Genomic DNA, 19722 nt, shown 5'->3' with positions numbered 1-19722 from the left:
TAGCTTCAGCTTCTATACCACAGGCTGTAGAAGTAGATGAATCTCGGGTCAGCAAATCAGGCTGTGACAGGAGAGAGAAACGAAGTCAAGGTTGGCAGGTCAGATAGCAGGTTGCTGATTGCTCTATGGATCGGCAGCCATTATGGCAGGCCGCTGGTTCAAGTACAAAGAATAAGAGACAGACAAGTCAGATACAGGACTCAGACGCAAAAAAGCCAGCAAGTGTCTCCTCAACCTCCGCTTAAATATGAATTAGGCCCCACTCTGAGTAAACTTCCTCTCAGGTGTATTGGTGCTGTTACCTGAGTAAAAGGATTGTACTCCACCTTAATCTGATTAGCTGATCACAGCAGATCCCATTATGGGATACATTGTGTTATACAACATCATAGGGATTACTAGGCCTCAGTTACCAACCCCCTGAGAATTCTGATCTGGTCAAGGTGATACAAAACCTAACTATGACAGTTAGTTCTCTATTTTTGGTTGTTTTCTTTGTCACTAGCTAGAGTTTTGTTATTCTTAATGATTGTTTCAAAGAAACAACTTCTGATTTTATTGGTTCTATTATCTTTCTGTTTTTAATTTTATTTCTGGGTGATCTTTACTATTTCCCTTTTTCTGGTACATTAAGGCTTCTTTTTGGTCTCCTCTTTCTAGTTTCTAGAATTATCAAGTTAGGCTGTTAATTGGAGATCCCTTCACCCTCTCCTTCCTGTTTATTGCTGTAAGTTTCCCTCTGCACACTGTCTTCTCTGAATATTGTATGTTGTGCTTTCATTTTCATCAGATTTTTAAAATGTTGGATTTCTCTTTTGATATTTACCGTGACCCACTATTAGTTTCATAGTATGTTAATTAATTTCCATATTTTCAGGGTTTTTTTCTGTTACTGATTTCTGGTTTCACTCACTTGTGATCAGAGAAAATACTTCATATGATTTCAATTTTTAAAAATTTATCAAGACTTGCTTGGATTTGACTCAATGGCAATGGGGTAGAACAAGATCTCTCAATTTTATCTTAGTCAGTAAAATTGCTGGCATTACCCTTAATGAAGACTCTCTTTAGGATACCTGGTCATTCATTCTCCAGGAGACCTTTTGTTTCTCATCAACCTTTCCTCTTCCACTTCCAGAATTATATTTTTCCTTTCTCCTGAGGCCTGTTTTTGAGCCCATCATTTGCATATTTACTCAGTTTATGAGTGGTGTCATTGACTACTTCATTTCCGTGCAGTTTGTTATTTCTAGCTTCCAGCTACTGGATCTAATAGTTTACACACCCAGATCTGTGCCTAAATTGTGAGTAATATCCACAACAGTATCCCCAACATTCCACTCATGAGGAGGAGTCCAGGGTCCCAGCACGAGCTCCCAGATACAGTCTACCTGGTTCCCAGGGTTGGACCAATCCTCACCACTGGGATCCTGTTTGGCCTCACTTTTCATCGTTTTTCCACCTGCTATTTGCCAAGGGTTCTGCCTCCCTCCCTCGTTCTTGCTGCGTCCTCTTCTGTGGTGGGAAAGCAATAAAAGGCTGGATCATCTTCACGTGCTGGTGATCTGGTGCTTCACAGCAGATCTCCCAGAATGACCACAGTGTTCTCCTTGCATCTCCATTATTGCCCAACATGTTCACTTCCATGTGTTGCTACATAATACCCAGGCTTTCTTAATCATGCCGTGTTTTTATTTTTAAACTTCCTTGCCCCTTTATCTGACCATTCTCTGTTGCTGTTGATGCTTGTTTAGTTCGGTTTACATAAAAGCTCCAGCGGGTCAGTTTTGCTTTGTGTTATGTATGTGTTTTGGTGGTTCCTAAGGCTTAATAAACCAATACTAGGGAGTATCTTACAACATATAAAGAAAGATTAGCATTGAGGGTCTCAGAAACAGACCAAAACTCAACTTCAGAAAAGCTCCCTGCTTGAGCAAATCTCCCAGAATTTGGTGAATTCTTCTGTACTTGCTGAGGATTATTTGAAAACCAGCACATTGTTAGGCTCTCTCTTTTCTGGTGCTTTTGCGTAGTCAATAAAACACAAATAAGCATCTCTCTGCCATTTTATAGTTTCATCCACCATCTATCTCATGTCAGCAAGAATTCTCTTTGTATCATATCTGCTTCTGAATCCAGCTTGAATTTCTGGCAGCTCACCGTTGATGTCCTGTTGTAACCATTTTTGAAATATTTTCATCAAAATTTTACCGGCATGTGTTATCAGTGAAAATTTTATCATTTCCATTCTGTTGCATCACTTCATTTTTCTTTGGAATGGCCAGAAGTATGGATTTCTTCCAGTGGGTTGACCGGGCAGCTGTCTTCCAGATTTCTTGGTGAGTGAGTGTTTCCTGTATTTTGTCAGTTCCCAGAGCCTGGTGTTTCTCTAGTGCCTTTAATGCAGCTTGGGCTTCTTCCTTCAGTACTATTGGTTCTTGGTCCGATGTCACCTCTGGAAATGGTTGAATGTCAACCTATTCTTTTGATACCATAACTCTGTGTATTCTTTCCATCTTTATTTAAATGATTTTATTGGGGGCTCATACAACTCTTATCACAATCCATACATAAATCTATTGTTTCAAGCACATTTTTATGTTTGTTTCCTTCATCAATCTCAAAACATGTTCTTTGTACTTGAGCCTATGGTATCTGCTCCACATGTTTTCCCTCCCTCCCGCCACACCCTCCCTCATGAACACTTGATAATTTAGCACTGTCCAACATCTATCTGCCTTCACTGACTTTTCTCTTGTCCATCCTGCAGGGAGGGGTGTTATATGTAGATTCTTGTTACTGGTTCCCCCTTTTTACCCCATCTTCCTTCTACCCTCCTGGTTTTGCCACTCTCATCACTGGTCCTAAAGGGATTCCCTGTGTTTCCAGTTCCTGTCTGTATCAGTGTATATCCTGTGGGTCTAGCTGGATTTGTAAGGTAGAATTGGAATCATGATAGTGGGGGTGGGGGTCGGGGAGAGGAAGCATTTAAGAACTAGAGGAAAGTTGTATGTTTCATCGTTGACTGGCTCTTCTCCTCCCTGTGACCCTTCTGTAAGGCGTTCCCAATCTGTACTCCGCCTCATTCACAATGATTTGATTTTTTTGTTCTTTGATACCTTAAACCTGATCACACAGGCTGCTGTGCTTTTTCCATGTGGGCTTTGTTGTTTCTGAGCTAGAGGGCCACTTGTATACCTTCAAGACTTTATGACTTCAGATGCTATATCTTTTGATAGTCGAGCACTATCAGCTTTCTTCACCACATTTGCTTATGCACACATTTTTCTTCAGTGATCATGTCAGGAAGGTGAGCATCATGGAATGCCAATTTAACAGAACAAAATGTTCTTGCATTGAGGGAGTACTTGAGTGGAAGCCCAATGTCCATTTGCTAACTTAATACTAAACCTATAATATGTGCACATAGATCTATTTTCCCATTGTCATATATAAATATATTTACATATGTCCATGCCTGTATTTAGACCTCTGTAAGTGCCCTTTGCCTCCTGGACACCCCCTTACTGAAGGGTTGTGGAAAGTAGATGAGCCAGTCTGGGTTCAGGGTAGCAACGATGAAACATATAACTTTCCTCTAGTTCTTAATGCTTCCTTCCCACAATATCATAATCCCAATCCCACCTTACAAAGCTGCCTAGACCAGAGGATGTACATTGGTACAGATAGAAACTGGAAACACAGGGAATCCAGGGTAGATGACCCCTTCAGGACCAATGGTGAGAGTGGCGATGCCTGGAGGGTAGAAGGAATGTGGGGTGGAAAGGGGGAACCGACTACAAGAATCTACGAATAGCCTCCTCCCTTGGGGATGGACAGCAGAGAAGTGGGCAGGAGGAGATGTCAGACAGTGTAACATATGACATAATAATTTATGAATTATGAAGGATTCATGAGGGATGGGAAGGAGGCAGGAGGGGCACAAAAGGAGGAGCCAATATTAAGGACTGAAGTAGAAGGCAAATTTTTTGAGAATGATGATGGCAACAAATGTACATATGTGCTTGACACAATGGATGGATGTATAGATTGTGATAAGAATTGTATGAGCTCCCAGTAAAATGATTAAAAAAAAGATTAAGTGACTGGTCACTACACATACACTGGGAATAGGATAAAATTTTCAATAACATTCATTCACAAAGCCAGGACTATACCTTCCAGATTAACATATGTGACAAAAAAGCAAAGAGAGAATACAAACAGTAACTATATGATAGTCCTGGGACACCATTCACAGGGTATTCCCAAAGCAAGAGATCCAGACTGAAATCCAACAAACTCAAATTCCAGAGTATTAAGATAGCAGTCATCTGCATCTTTGGACACTAGAGCACTTTGCCCTAAGTCCAAGGGAGTATGTTTTAAAGCACTTTCTTAAACCTGTTTCAGGCGAATCTAAGGTAAATCCCACTGATTTGGAAAGCCACTAAGGAGCTAATAAGGTCTAGTGGGCTTTATCTTATCAGCTCCTTAGTGACTTTCCAAATCGGATCCTTCTGGTGTGGCCCATGGAGGATGTTGTGAGCCTGGAAAGAACAGAGTCTAAAATCCTAGATGACTACAGCATCCAGTCTGGATCACCAAGGACTGGATAGAAACCAGGTCAAAAGTGTCCAGTTAGGAATGTAATACCAGGCGTATTCTCTCCTTGGGTTCTATAAGTACCGTTAAGCATGTTTCCCCCCAGATGGCATCTTGCTCTACCCAGTTTACCCATCAACGAAAGTGTAATTGCCTTTTCCAAGACAGACCCGTCTCCCCCTCATGTCTTGACTTGAGTTTCCAGGATGGTTTGCTAATCACTCTCGTAGGAGTATCTGTTGAATTTGGGTGACCGTAGGACAATGTTGTATGGCAGCAACTGATTGGTCGTCTCCCTCCTTCCTCCCTTCCCATCTTGAGAAATTGATCCCAGTGGAGGGGACGTGTCTTCCGTTGAAGTGGTTTGTAAGATGCAGTTGTAAAGAGGGCAATATATAGTGCACGGGTACTATACTGGCTCACTACCTTGTTTGGGAGGCCAGATTTCATGACAAAAAGATGATTACATGACCCAAGAGCAGAATTCTGCCTTTATCTTGGTGTTTATCCTTATAGTAGTGTGCCAGTCCTTTTGTGATTGACTAACTTTACGAAGCATAATCATTTCCAGGCCCATCTATGTAATGGGGTGTTTCATGGTTTCATCACTGTTTTTCAGGGGCACATAATTTCCATGTGTACCAGAGTTTCTTCCTCCATTCTTTTACTGATGGGCATTTGGGCTCTTTCCAGCCTCTTGCTATTGTGAACAGTGCTACGGTGAATGTAGGAGAACACATGTCTGGGGTCTGTCTCTTACTTCTTTGGGGTATATGACAAGCAGAGGTGTTGCTGGGTCTAATGCTACTTGCTTCAGGTAGTCTCATAGCGTTCCCCACTGGTTGTAAATGTTTACAAGACTACCAGCCATGTATAAGAGTTTCAAATGCTCCATGCCCTCTCTAGCATTTGTCATTCTCTGTTGTGTGTTTCAATTGCTATTGTGAGGAGTGTACGGTAATAACTCATTGTTGTTTTGATTTGCATTTCCTGGGTGGCTAGGAAATGGTGAGCATATCTTCATGTATGTGTTAGTCATTCACAAGCCAGCTTTGGTGAATGTCTATTTTATGTCCTTTGCCCACCTTTCAATTGGACTAATTTTTTTCTTAGAAAAATTCCATAGATTTTGGTAACAAGTCTCTCGTTAGTTGTGTCATTGTTACCCCACCACCCCAATCTGTGAGTTCTCATTTTACTATTTTGATGAAATTTTTTGAGGTGCATAAGTGTTTTATTTTAGTAGGTCCCAGGCATCTGTGTTGTCTTTTGCTCTGTGTGCTTCCTTTATTAGATTTGCTAGTCCATGTATGCCCTGCAATAGACCCCTTAAGTTTCTAATTGATGATCCTGATAGCTCTGGGGTTTACATTTAGGTCTGTAATCCAGTTTAAGTTTGTTTTTGTACATGGAGTGAGGTATGGGTCCTGTTTCATTCTTCTGCAGATGGAGATCCAAGTTTTCACCCACTTTCCTGTTGCCCATCCTCCAGGGAGGAGGTTATATGTAGATCACTGAGGGGTCTACGGGGCCATCCCCAATCAAAGCCAAACTGACAACCCCGCCTCCATTTCCCCTAGAAGTATGCGCTACAGAGGACAACACTTAGCCTACAGGTTGGGGAGAGGGGCTGGCCCGCCATGCCCACATGGAAGTGTAAACCCAAAGGAAAAAGGGAGTGAGGGTTTAGACTGGATACTGGCACACCAAGTCCTGAGGAGGACGGCCCTGCATGCTGCTGCTAAGGCACAGAGAGGACTGTAGGGCTGACAACAGCTTGAGACATGGTGTCCCCTCACTGGGACATATTGTGAATGAGGACAATACTCGGGACACCCAGCAGGGAGTGAGTCGGGCCTGACCATCCCCACAATGGGATGAACCAGGAAGGAAACAGAACAGATCAGCAATGGGAGCATTGCCAAGCCACGAAGCCCTTGAAGTGTCCCCACAATAGATTTCAGGCTAGGAGGGGCAGTTCTCAGAACCCCTCTAGACTGGTGAGGAGATAATCATAAAGGTCAGCAGACAGATTTGGAATTTTGTATGTGTTTTCAGGGGGGTTTTCTAGGTTTCCCCCCTTTTTTTGTTTTCCCTTTTTATTCAGTCTTTTGTTTTCTTTTTGCTTTGTCTCTTTTATTGCTTTGCCTACCAATATAAGATAGGTTTGGGAAGAAAGCCCAAGGAGAAAGTAAAGGGACCGGCATTTCTGGAGGCACTTGGGAGAGGAGACAGTGGGAGAAAGGAGTGGTGAGCAAACGATGCCATAGACAGGAAACAACTAGGGAATTAAAAGGAACAACAAGGAGGACATAGAGATCCTGGAGGTGGTGGTAGAGCAACGGCAATCTAGCTGAGAGAAGAAGGGCACGCATGATGTTGGGAAAGGAGGAAGGTAAAAAGAAAACAGGAACGATCTAGGAAGCAAATCTAAGGATACAGGAATAAACATAGGTGTGCACTTATGAAAATATATTAATAAAAATCGAGGTATTGGCCTATGTACATATATTTACATAGCGATAAATTAAGGAAGTGGATGGACTTTGGGCCTCTGCTTAAGCCCTCCCTCAACACAAGAACACTTTGTTCTAACAACCCAGCATTCAGTGATGCTCACCCTCCCAGCATAATAGCTGAAGGCAAAATGAATGCATAAGCAAATGAGGTAAAGAAAGCTGATGATGCCCAGCTATAAAAAGATAAAACATCTGGGTTCTTAAAAAACTGATGGTAAACTTGCAGCCATCTAGCAAAGAAGCAACAAATCCCATATGAAAGGGCCCTAGCCTGTAAGATCATGAGGTGTTGACAGAATCAGGTAGGCACCAGAAGACTGCAAACAAACAAAAACCCCCATATTGTTTAGGATAAAGGGGTTGGAGCAGAGCCCCAAAACCCATCTGTAGACGGGAGGACATACCCTCACAGAAGGGTCACAACAAAAGGATGAGGCAACCAGAGCACAGTATAACACTAATGAAATGTACAACATACCTCTGTATCTTTAAGGCTTCCTCACCCCCCTCTATCATGATCCCAGTTCTGCCAATCAGTTGTGCGTAGGCAAGAGCATGTATACAGGTACAGATAAAGGATCATGACACACAGAATCAAGGTCAGACCAACCCCTCAGGAACAGAAACCGAAGGGTACCAGGAGGGTAGATGGAAGGTAGGGGTAGAAAGGGGAAACCGATCACAATGATTGCTGTATAATACTGCTCCCCAGGGGGGTAAACAACATAAATGTGGTGAAGGGACACAGCACTCAGTATAAGATAGGAAATCAAGGGGTCACGAGAGTGGGAGTGTAGGAAAAGAGAAGAATTGAACCAAGAGTTCAAAAAGAAAGTAACTGTTTAGAAAATGATGGCAACAAATGATAGTGGTATAAACGAGCTTGATACAATTGATGTCATGGACTGTTAGAAGAGCTGTGAGGTAGTTAGTTTGCTGTGACAAGCTGGCCGATAAACACATGTGGGGCGAATTGAAAGGGAGAGGGATAAGTGGTTCAGGGATCCACGCCTTTCTAATGCTGGGGTGCCTTGCTTTATGATGGTCAGATCCGGATGCAGCTCCCTTAGCCAGTTCCCTGCTTCAGCTCCCAAGAATAATTTCCTGAAAGACATCCCTGAGGAGAAGCCACATGGACCTAGTAGACACGATGCCGGTGCAGAGATGCTTACACATTCACTGAATCGGCTTTCCTCCTCCAGTCAACATCATGGTGTCTGGTTTGTGAGATGGAGGAGGACTTTGTGGTTTGATACTGGATAAAGGGGTTGAGGGATTAATTTTGGACTTGTGGGTTTTGGCAGGACAGGTTTGGGATTTTTGCTTGATGCACACTATATATAAACTATATAAAGCACTTTATATAAACTATATAAAACTCTCCCTTAGACATGAGTTTCACTGTAGTTCTTTCCCTAAAGTACCCTGACTAACACATTGTGGTACCTTAGCAGTGGTGTACTGGAGAAACTAGCCATAAGATGGAGAGTAGATGTTTGTCTGACCTCTCCCTCATGGTAGTTTTCCTTCTCTGTCTAGCCAGTGGTCAGACAAAGCCACCCTTTATTCAATAGATTACTGGGGAAACTATGGGAAGTATGAGAGCAGAAAGTTTGTAAGCCCACTTGCTTTGAGCCAACAAAATTTGATCTTTACATGGGCTTAGGAAACACCTTAGAAGACAGCTATGCAGAGAATTGATTTATATGCGAAACAGTGCTTTCCTGTACTCAGGAACCACAAGTCTTTGCCAACACTAAAAAAATCTGGGAGTACAAAGAAAATACCTCCCAGGGAATGGGTGTAAAAGGGAGCTTATGAGCAGGCTGACGGTTTGCAAGGTGACCACGTGAATCTACTTGCTCAGTAGAAGTTGGAGAAATGTAGTAATAAAAACACTAATTGAGTTTGGCCTCTGACACTTGTGTATTTGGTTTACAGGAGAAATGGAGAATATGAGAGTGAATCAACAAAAATTCATGATCTAGCATGAGTAACCCAAGCTTCTTGAATATTGGAGAGAGCTCATGGTCTACAAGCAAGGTGATCGGTGGACACCGTAGAGCTGAGGAAGGCATGGGTTGACCAGAACCCCAACAGATGGAGGATTTTCGAGGCTGTGAACTGGTGTGGATCATGGCTGACTTTATGAATGGCTTGTTCGGTTTTGACTTTGTTGATGGACGCAAAATTCAATAGGTTCCTATTGGAATGAAGATTTATTCAGGTCGAAAATGATTTTTTCCTCTGAGAAAAGGTTTGATCTAAGAGGGCCATAGATTAAGCAAACAGCGAAAATATGAGGTACAAGTGCACGGAGTAGATGGCTTAAAAACATTCCAGAGGGAGGAACATAATCAGAGGCTTATAGAATTAAGTTATTGGTGTCACGTAATTTCAATTCTGAATGGGTGCCAGGATGGCAAGTTTGGATATAGTTCGTGGATTGTGCCAACCTGGGCGATACACACGTGCGGTTAAATGAAGGGCGGAGGGATCAATGGCTCCTTGAGCATTGCCATTCTAGTTGGGTCTCTTCATTTCTGAATGTGGGAGCAGGGTGCAGCTGCCTCAGCTTCTTACCTGCTTTAGCTGTCAAGGCTCCTTTCCGGCAAGACGTCCCTGAGCCGAAGACACATGGACCTACCCAGAGGAAGCCCGGGCTGTTGGAGTAGCCGTGCAGAGATATGCTGACATACCCAATGCCCACGCTGCTCTGCTTACACATTCAATGCCTCAGCTCTCCTCCCTCAGCCAGCAACATGTCGTCTGTTTTGAAAGATGGAGGAGGACATTGCAATTGGTGTTGGACATGTGGGTTAATGGGTTATTGTCGGACTTGTGGGTTTGGACCACACTGCTTTCGGATGTCTGCTTGATGAACACTTAACCTTGATATATGAGTCTCACTTAGACATGAGTTTCTGTGCCCCTGTTTCTCTACGAGAGCCAGAGTCACAAATAGGATACCTAGCAGTGGGGCAATGGAAAAACTCATCTTAAGATGGAGAGTAGCTATTTCTTTGACCTTGCCCTCATGGTAATTCTTCTTCCTTGTCTATGTAGAGGTCAAAGCTACCCTTTACTCAGTTGTTTTCTGGGGAAAATATGGGAAGTGGGAAAAATGAAAGTTTGTAAGCCCACATGCTTAGAGCCACCAAAATTGGGTGATCTTTAGCTGGGTTAAGCTACCTCTGGGAAGACTGCTGTACAGTGAATTAGATGCCCACCAGTGCTTTCGTGTACTCAGGAACCATAAGCTTTTGCCAGAAGTTAAAATAAAATCTGAGAGTAGGGAGAAAACATCTCCCTGGACTGTGTGTTAAAGAGAGCCTGTGAGCAGGCTGAATTGCTTGGTCGGTGACCACGTGGATCTTCATATGGAGTGGAGGTTGGAGAACTGCAGCAATAAAAGGACTGCTTGTGTATGGGCCCAGATACCTGTGGATTTGGTTTACCTGAAAAGGAGAAAAAGAGGGTGATTCGACTAAAGTTCACCACGTTGCATCAGGAGCCCAGGCTTGTTGAACAATGGCGAGGGCCCATGGTCTACAAGCAAGGAGACCGGTGGACACCCCGTGGAGGCTGAGTGAGGTAGCTGGCACGGGTCGACCAGAAGCCCACTATAGGGCGATATTGGAGACTGTGAACTGGTGCCTAAGAGTGCTGACTTTATGCACGGCCTGTCGGGCTTTGATTTTGCCGATGGACACAGACTTTGAAAGGTTCCTATTGGAATGAAGATTTCTTCATAGCGAGCAATGATTGTTTCCTCTGAGCACTGGTTTTATATTAGTGGGCCATAGATAAAGTGGATAGCTAAAATTTGGCGTATAAAGGCACAGAGTAGTTGGCTTACAAACTTTCCGAGTGGGGGAACATTCCATAAGTTTTAGAATTAAGGTCTGATGTAACTTAATTCCATGTTGGGTTTAAAGAATTTTGAACGGGTGCCTGGTTCACAAATGTGGATTTAGTTCGTGGATTGTGCCAACCTGGGCGATACACACGTTTGGTTAAATGAAGGGCGGAGGGATCAATGGCTCCTTGATCATTGCCATTCTAGTTGGGTCTCTTCATTTCTGAATGTGGGAACAGGGTGCAGCTGCCTCAGCTTGTTCCCTGCTTTACCTGTCAAGGCTCCTCTCTGGCAAGACGTCCCAGAGCCGAAGACACATGGACCTACAAAGAGGAAACCCGGGCTGCTGGAGTAGCCATGCAGAGATATGCTGACATATCCACTGCCCAGGTTGCTCTGCTTACACATTCACTGTCTGGGCTCTCCTCCTTCAGCCAGCAACATGTCGAATGTTTTGAAAGATGGAGGAGGACATTTAATTGGTGTTGGACATGTGGGTTAATGGGTTATTGTCGGACTTGTGGGTTGGACCACAATGCTTTCAGATGTCTGCTTGATGAACACTTAACCTTGATATATGAGTCTCACTTAGACATAAGTTTCTGTGCCCCTGTTTCTCTATGAGAGCCAGAGTCACAAATAGGATACCTAGCAGTGGGGCAATGGAAAAACTCATCTTAAGATGGAGAGTAGCTATTTGTTTGACCTTGCCTCATGGTAATTCTACTTCCTTGTCTATCCAGAAGTCAGACAAAGCTACCCTGTACTCGGTTGTTTTCTGGGGAAATTATGGAAAGGTGGAAAAATGAATGTTTGTAAGCCCACTTGCTTTGAACCACTAAAATGGGGTTATCTATAGCTGGGTTTAGATCACCTCTGGGTAGACAGCTATGCAGTGAAATAGATGCCCACCAGTGCTTTCGTGAACTCAGGAACCATAAGCCTTTGCCAGAAGTTAAAAAAACATCTGGGAGTAGGGAGAAAACATCTCCCAGGGACTGTGTTAAAGAGAGACTGTGAGCAGGCTGAATTGCTTTTTGGGTGACCTCGGGGATCTACATATGGAGTGGAGGTCGGAGAAATGCAGCAATAAAAGGACTGCTTGCGTATGGGCACGGATACCTGTGGATTTGGTGTACCTGAAAAGGAGAACACGAGGGTGACTCAAGTAAAGTTCACCATGTGCATCAGGACCCCAGGCTTGTTGAATAGTGGCAAGAGCCCATGGTCTACAAGCAAGGTGACCGGTGGATACCCCATGAAGGCTGAGCGAGGTCCCCGGTACGGGTCAACAAAAAGCACACCAGAGGACGATATTGGAGACTGTGAACTGGTGCCTAAGAGTGCTGACTTTATGCACGGCGTGTCCGGCTTTGATTTTGCCGATGGACACAGACTTTGAATGGTTCCTATTGGAATGAAGATTTCTTCATGGCGAGCAATGATATTTCCTCTGAGCACTTGTTTTATATTTTGAGCCATAGGTAAAGTGAATAGCTAAAATTTGGCGTATGATGGCATAGAGTAGTTGGCTTACAATCTTTCTGAGTGGGGAAACATTCCATAAGTTTTAGAATTAAGGTCCTGGTGTTACTTAACTCCATGTTGTGGTTAAAGAATTTTGAACGGGTGCCAGGTTCGCAAATGTGGATTTAGTTCGTGGATTGTGCCAACCTGGGCGATACACACGTGCGGTTAAATCAAGGGCGGAGGGATCAATGGCTCCTTGAGCATTGCCATTCTTGTTGGGTCTCTTCATTTCTGAACATGGGAGCAGGGTGCAGCTGCCTCACCTTGTTCCCTGCTTTAGCTGACAAGGCTCCTTTCCGGCAAGACGTCCCTAAGCCGAAGACACATGGACCTACCCAGAGGAAGCCCGGACTGTTGGAGTAGCCGTGTAGAGATATGCTGACATATCCACTGCCCACGCTGCTCTGCTTACACATTCACTGCCTCGTCTCTCCTCCTTCAGCCAGCAACATGTCATCTGTATTGAAAGATGGAGGAGGACACTGCAATTGTTGTTAGACATGTGGGTTAATGGGTTAATGTCGGACTTGGGGGTTTGGACCACACTGCTTTCGGATGTCTGCTTGATGAACACTTAACCTTTATATATGAGTCTCACTTAGACATGAGTTTCTGTGCCCCTGTTTCTCTACGAGAGCCAGAGTCACAAATAGGATACCTAGCAGTGGGGCAATGGAAAAACTCATCTTAAGATGGAGAGTAACTATATGTTTGACCTTGCCCTCATGGTAATTCTTCTTCCTTGTCGATCCAGGGGTCAGACAAAGCCACCCTTTACTCGGTTGTTTTCTGGGGAAACTAGGGTAAGGGGGAAAAATGAAAGTTTGTAAGCCCATTTGCTTGAGCCACCAAAATGGGGTGATCTTTAGCTGGGTTTTGACTACCTCTGGGAAGAAAGGTATGCAGTGAAATAGATGCCCACCAGTTCTTTGGTGTACTCAGGAATCATAAGACTTGGCCAGAAGTAAAAAAAAAAAAATCTGGGATTAGGGAGAAAACATCTCCCTGGGAGTGAGTGTTAAAGAGAGCATGTGAGCAGGCTGAATTGCTTGCTGGGTGTCCACGTCGATCTACATATAGTGTGGAGGTCGGAGAAATGCAGCAATAACAGGATTGCTTGCGTATGGGCACGGATACGTGTGGATTTGTTTACCTGTAAAGGGGAACACAAGGGTGACTCGAGGAATGTTCACCACGTCGCATCAGGAGCCCAACTTGTTGAATAGTGGCGAGAGGCCATGGTCTACAAGCAAGGTGACCAGTGGACACCCCGTGGAGGCTGAGTGAGGTAGTCGGCACGGGTCGACCAGAAGCCCACCAGAGGGCGATATTGGACACTGAACTGGTGCCTAAGAGTGCTGACTTTATGCACGGCCTGTCCGGCTTTGATTTTGCCGATGGACACAGACTGTGAAAGGTTCCTATTAGAATGAAGATTTCTTCATGGCGAGCAATGATTGTTTCCTCTGAGCACTGGTTTTATATTAGTGGGCCATACATAAAGTGAATAGCTAAATTTAGGGGTATAAAGGCACAGAGGAGTTGGCTTACAAACTTTCTGAGTGGGGGAACATTCCATAAGGCTTTGAATTAAGGTCCTGATGTTACTTAATTCCATGTTGGGGTTAAAGAATTTTGAACGGGTGCCAGGTTCACAAATGTGGATTTAGTTCGTGGATTGTGCCAACCTGGGTGATACACACGTGCAGTTAAATGAAGGGCGGAGGGATCAATGGCTCCTTGAGCATTTCCATTCTAGTTGGGTCTCTTATTTTTTGAACGTGGGAGCAGGGTGCAGCTGCCTCACCTTGTTCCCTGCTTTAGCTGTCAAGGCTCCTTTCCGGCAAGACGTCCCTGAGCCGAAGACACATGTACTTACCCAAAGGAAGCCCGGGTTGTTGGAGTAGCCGTGCAGAGATATGCTGATATATCCACAGACCACGCGGCTCTGCTTACACATTCACTGTCTCGGCCCCCCTCCTTCAGCCTGCAACATGTCGTCTGTTTTGAAAGATGGAGGAGGACATTGCAATTGGTTTCGACATGTGGGTTAATGGGTTAATGTCGGACTTATGGGTTTGGACCACACTGCTTTCAGATGTCTGCTTGATGAACACTTAACCTTTATATATGAGTCTCACTTAGACATGATTTTCTGTGCCCCTGTTTCTCTACGAGATCCAGAGTCACAAATCGGATACCTAGCAGTGGGGCAATGGAAAAACTCATCTTAAGATGGAGAGTAGCTATTTGTTTGACTTTGCCCTCATGGTAATTCTTCTTCCTTGTCTATCCAGAGGTCAGACAAAGCCACCCTTTACTCGGTTGTTTTCTGGGGAAAATATGGGAAGTGGGAAAAATGAAAGTTTGTAAGCCCACATGCTTAGAGCCACCAAAATTGGGTGATCTTTTGCTGGGTTAAGCTTCCTCTGGGAAGACTGCTGTGCAGTGAATTAGATGCCCACCAGTGCTTTCGTGTACTCAGGAACCAAAAGCCTTTGCCAGAAGTTAAAATAAAATCTGAGAGTAGGGAGAAAATATCTCCCTGGACTGTGTGTTAAAGAGAGCCTGTGGCAGGCTAAATTGCTTACCGGGTGACCACATGGATCTTCATATGGAGTGGAGGTTGGAGAACTTCAGCAATAAAAGTACTGCTTCTGTATGGGCCCAGATACCTGTGGATTTGGTTTACCTGAAAAGGAGAACACGAGGGTGACTCGAGTAAAGTTCACCACGTCGCATCAGGAGCCCAGGATTGTTGAACATTGACGAGAGCCCATGGTCTACAAGCAAGGAGACCGGAGGACACCCCGTGGAGGCTGAGTGAGGTAGCTGGCACGGGTCGACCAGAAGCCCACCATAGGGCGATATTGGAGACTGTGAACTGGTGCCTAAGAGTGCTGACTTTATGCACGGCCTGTCCGGCTTTGATTTTGCCGATTGACACAGACTTTGAAAGGTTCCTATTGGAATGAAGATTTCTTCATAGCGAGCAATGATTGTTTCCTCTGAGCACTGGTTTTATATTAGTGGGCCATAGATAAAGTGGATAGCTAAAATTTGGCGTTTAAAGGCACAGAGTAGTTGGCTTACAAACTTTCCGATTGGGGGAACATTCCAAAAGTTTTAGAATTAAGGTCTGATATAACTTAATTCCATGTTGGGTTTAAAGAATTTTGGACGGGTGCCTGGTTCACAAATGTGGATTTAGTTCGTGGACTGTGCCAACCTGGGTGATACACACGTGCGGTTAAATGAATGGCGGAGTGACAATGGCTCCATGAGCATTGCCATTCTAGTTGGGTCTCTTCATTTCTGAACGTGGGAGCAGGGTGCAGCTGCCTCACCTTGTTCCCTGCTTTAGCTGTCAAGGCTCCTTTCTGGCAAGACGTCCCTGAGCCGAAGACACATGGACCTACCAAGAGGAAACCCGGGCTGCTGGAGTAGCCATGCAGAGATTTGCTGACATATCCACTGCCCATGCTGCTCTGCTTACACATTCACTGCCTGGGCTCTCCTCCTTCAGCCTGCAACATGTCGTCTGTTTTGAAAGATGGAGGAGGACATTGTAATTGGTGTTGGGCATGTGGGTTAATGGGTTATTGTCGGAATTGTGGGTTTGGACCACACTGCTTTCGGTTGTCTGCTTGATGAACACTTAACCTTGATATATGAGTCTCACTTAGACATGAGTTTCTGTGTCCCTGTTTCTCTACGAGAGCCAGAGTCACAAATAGGATACCTAACAGTTGGGCAATGGAAAAACTCATCTTAAGATGGAGAGTAGCTATTTGTTTGACCTTGCCTCATGGTAATTCTACTTCCTTGTCTATCCAGAAGTCAGACAAAGCCACCCTGTACTCGGTTGTTTTCTGGGGAAACTATGGAAAGGTGGAAAAATGAAAGTATGTAAGCCCACTTGCTTGGAACCACTAAAATGGGGTTATCTTTAGCTGGGTTTAGACCACCTCTGGGTAGACACCTATGCAGTGAAATAGATGCCCACCAGTGCTTTCGTGTACTCAGGAACCATAAGTCTTTGCCAGAAGTTAAAAAAAATCTGGGAGTAGGGAGAAAACATCTTCCTAGGACGGTGTGTTAAAGAGAGCCTGTGAGCAGGCTGAATTGCTTTCTGGGTGACCACGGGGATCTACATATAGAGTGGAGGTCGGAGAAATGCAGCAATAAAAGGACTGCTTGCGTATGGGCACGGATACCTGTGGATTTGGTTTACCTGAAAAGGAGAACACGAGGGTGACTCGAGTAAAGTTCACCATGTGCATCAGGACCCCAGGCTTGTTGAATAGTGGTGAGAGCCCATGGTCTACAAGCAAGGTGACCGGTGGATACCCCATGAAGGCTGAGCGAGGTCCCCGGTACGGGTCGACAAGAAGCACACCAGAGGACGATATTGGAGACTGTGAACTGGTGCCTAAGCGTGCTGACTTTATGCACGGCCTGTCCGGCTTTGATTTTGCCGATGGACACAGACTGTGAAAGATTCCTATTAGAATGAAGATTTCTTCATGGCGAGAAATCATTGTTTCCTCTGAGCACTGGTTTTATATTAGTGGGCCATACATAAAGTGAATAGCTAAAATTAGGGGTATAAAGGCACAGAGCAGTTGGCTTACAAACTTTCTGAGTGGGGGAACATTCCATAAGGCTTTGAATTAAGGTCCTGATGTTACTTAATTCCATGTTGGGGTTAAAGAATTTTGAACGGGTGCCAGGTTCACAAATGTGGATTTAGTTCGTGGATTGTGCCAACCTGGGTGATACACACGTGCAGTTAAATGAAGGGCGGAGGGATCAATGGCTCCTTGAGCATTGCCATTCTAGTTGGGTCTCTTCTTTTCTGAACGTGGGAGCAGGGTGCAGCTGCCTCAGCTTGTTCCCTGCTTTACCTGTCAAGGCTCCTTTCTGGCAAGACGTCGCTGAGCCGAAGACACATGTACTTACCCAAAGGAAACCCGGGTTGTTGGAGTAGCCGTGCAGAGATATGCTGATATATCCACAGACCACGCGGCTCTGCTTACACATTCACTGTCTCGGCCCCCCTCCTTCAGCCTGCAACATGTCGTCTGTTTTGAAAGATGGAGGAGGACATTGCAATTGGTTTCGACATGTGGGTTAATGGGTTAAAGTCGGACTTGTGGGTTTGGACCACACTGCTTTCAGATGTCTGCTTGATGAACACTTAACCTTTATATATGAGTCTCACTTAGACATGATTTTCTGTGCCCCTGTTTCTCTACAAGAGCCAGAGTCACAAATAGGATACCTAGCAGTGGGGCAATGGAAAAACTCATCTTAAGATGGAGAGTAGCTATTTGTTTGACTTTGCCCTCATGGTAATTCTTCTTCCTTGTCTATCCAGAGGTCAGACAAAGCCACCCTTTACTCGGTTGTTTTCTGGGGAAAATATGGGAAGAGGGAAAAAATGAAAGTTTGTAAGCCCACATGCTTAGAGCCACCAAAATTGGGTGATCTTTAGCTGGGTTAAGCTACCTCTGGGAAGACTGCTGTGCAGTGAATTAGATGCCCACCAGTGCTTTCGTGTACTCAGGAACCAAAAGCCTTTGCCAGAAGTTAAAATAAAATCTGAGAGTAGGGAGAAAACATCTCCCTGGACTGTGTGTTAAAGAGAGCCTGTGGCAGACTGAATTGCTTGCTGGGTGACCACATGGATCTTCATATGGAGTGGAGGTTGGAGAACTGCAGCAATAAAAGGCCTGCTTGTGTATGGGCCCAGATACCTGTGGATTTGGTTTACCTGAAAAGGAGAAAAAGAGGGTGATTTGACTAAAGTTCACCACGTCGCATCAGGAGCCCAGGCTTGTTGAACATTGGCGAGAGCCCATGGTCTACAAGCAAGGAGATCGGTGGACACCCAGTGGAGGCTGAGTGATGTCCCCGGTACGGGTCGACAAGAAGCACACCAGAGGATGATATTGGAGACTGTGATCTGGTGCCTACGAGTGCTGACTTTATGCACGGCCTGTCCGGCTTTGATTTTGCCGATTGACACAGACTTTGAATGGTTCCTATTGGAATGAAGATTTCTTCATGGCGAGCAATGATATTTCCTCTGAGCACTTGTTTTATATTTTGGGCCATAGATAAAGTGAATAGCTAAAATTTGGTGTATGATGGCACAGAGTAGTTGGCTTACAATCTTTCTGAGTGGGGGTACATTCCATAAGTTTTAGAATTAAGGTCCTGGTGTTACTTAATTCCATGTTGTGGTTAAAGAATTTTGAACGGGTGCCAAGTTCGCAAATGTGGATTTAGTTCGTGGATTGTGCCAACCTGGGCGATACACACGTGCGGTTAAATCAAGGGCGGAGGGATCAATGGCTCCTTGAGCATTGCCATTCTTGTTGGGTCTCTTCATTTCTGAACATGGGAGCAGGGTGCAGCTGCCTCATCTTGTTCCCTGCTTTAGCTGACAAGGCTCCTTTCCGGCAAGACGTCCCTTAGCCGAAGACACATGTACTTACCCAGAGGAAGCCCGGGCTGTTGGAGTAGCCGTGTAGAGATATGCTGACATATCCACTGCCCACGCTGCTCTGCTTACACATTCACTGCCTCGTCTCTCCTCCTTCAGCCAGCAACATGTCATCTATTTTGAAAGATGGAGGAGGACACTGCAATTGTTTTTAGACATGTGGGTTAATAGGTTAATGTCGGACTTGTGGGTTTGGACCACACTGCTCTCGGATGTCAGCTTGATGAACACTTAACCTTTATATATGAGTGTCACTTAGACATGAGTTTCTGTGCCCCTGTTTCTCTACGAGAGCCAGAGTCACAAATAGGATACCTAGCAGTGGGGCAATGGAAAAACTCATCTTAAGATGGAGAGTAACTATATGCTTGACCTTGCCCTCATGGTAATTCTTCTTCCTTGTCGATCCAGAGGTCAGACAAAGCCACCCTTTACTCGGTTGTTTTCTGGGGAAACTACGGTAAGGGGGAAAAATGAAAGTTTGTAAGCCCATTTGCTTGAGCGACCAAAATGGGGTGATCTTTAACTGGGTTTTGACCACCTCTGGGAAGACAGGTATGCAGTGAAATAGATGCCCACCAGTTCTTTGGTGTACTCAGGAACCATAAGACTTGGCCAGAAGTAAAAAAAATCTGGGATTAGGGAATAAACATCTCCCTGGAGTGTGTGTTAAAGAGAGCCTGTGAGGAGGCTGAATT

At 44.7% G+C, this 19722-nt stretch overlaps 1 protein-coding gene across 1 annotated transcript in view; it reads left to right on the top strand.

Moving 5' to 3' along the window:
• Positions 1–9605, top strand: part of LOC142461502 (thyrotropin-releasing hormone-degrading ectoenzyme-like) — a 137105-nt gene extending 127500 nt beyond the window's left edge. The window contains exon 9 of the mRNA XM_075563515.1: positions 9066–9605. Coding sequence (XP_075419630.1) covers positions 9066–9117 — 52 coding nt within the window. The 3' untranslated portion in view covers positions 9118–9605. The remainder of the gene's footprint in view (positions 1–9065) is intronic.
• Positions 9606–19722: the final 10117 nt, after the last annotated feature.

Source organism: Tenrec ecaudatus, chromosome 11 (genome assembly GCF_050624435.1).
Source record: "Tenrec ecaudatus isolate mTenEca1 chromosome 11, mTenEca1.hap1, whole genome shotgun sequence".
NCBI classification, from domain to species: domain Eukaryota; kingdom Metazoa; phylum Chordata; class Mammalia; order Afrosoricida; family Tenrecidae; genus Tenrec; species Tenrec ecaudatus.
This window is presented reverse-complemented; position numbering and strand designations above follow the sequence as displayed.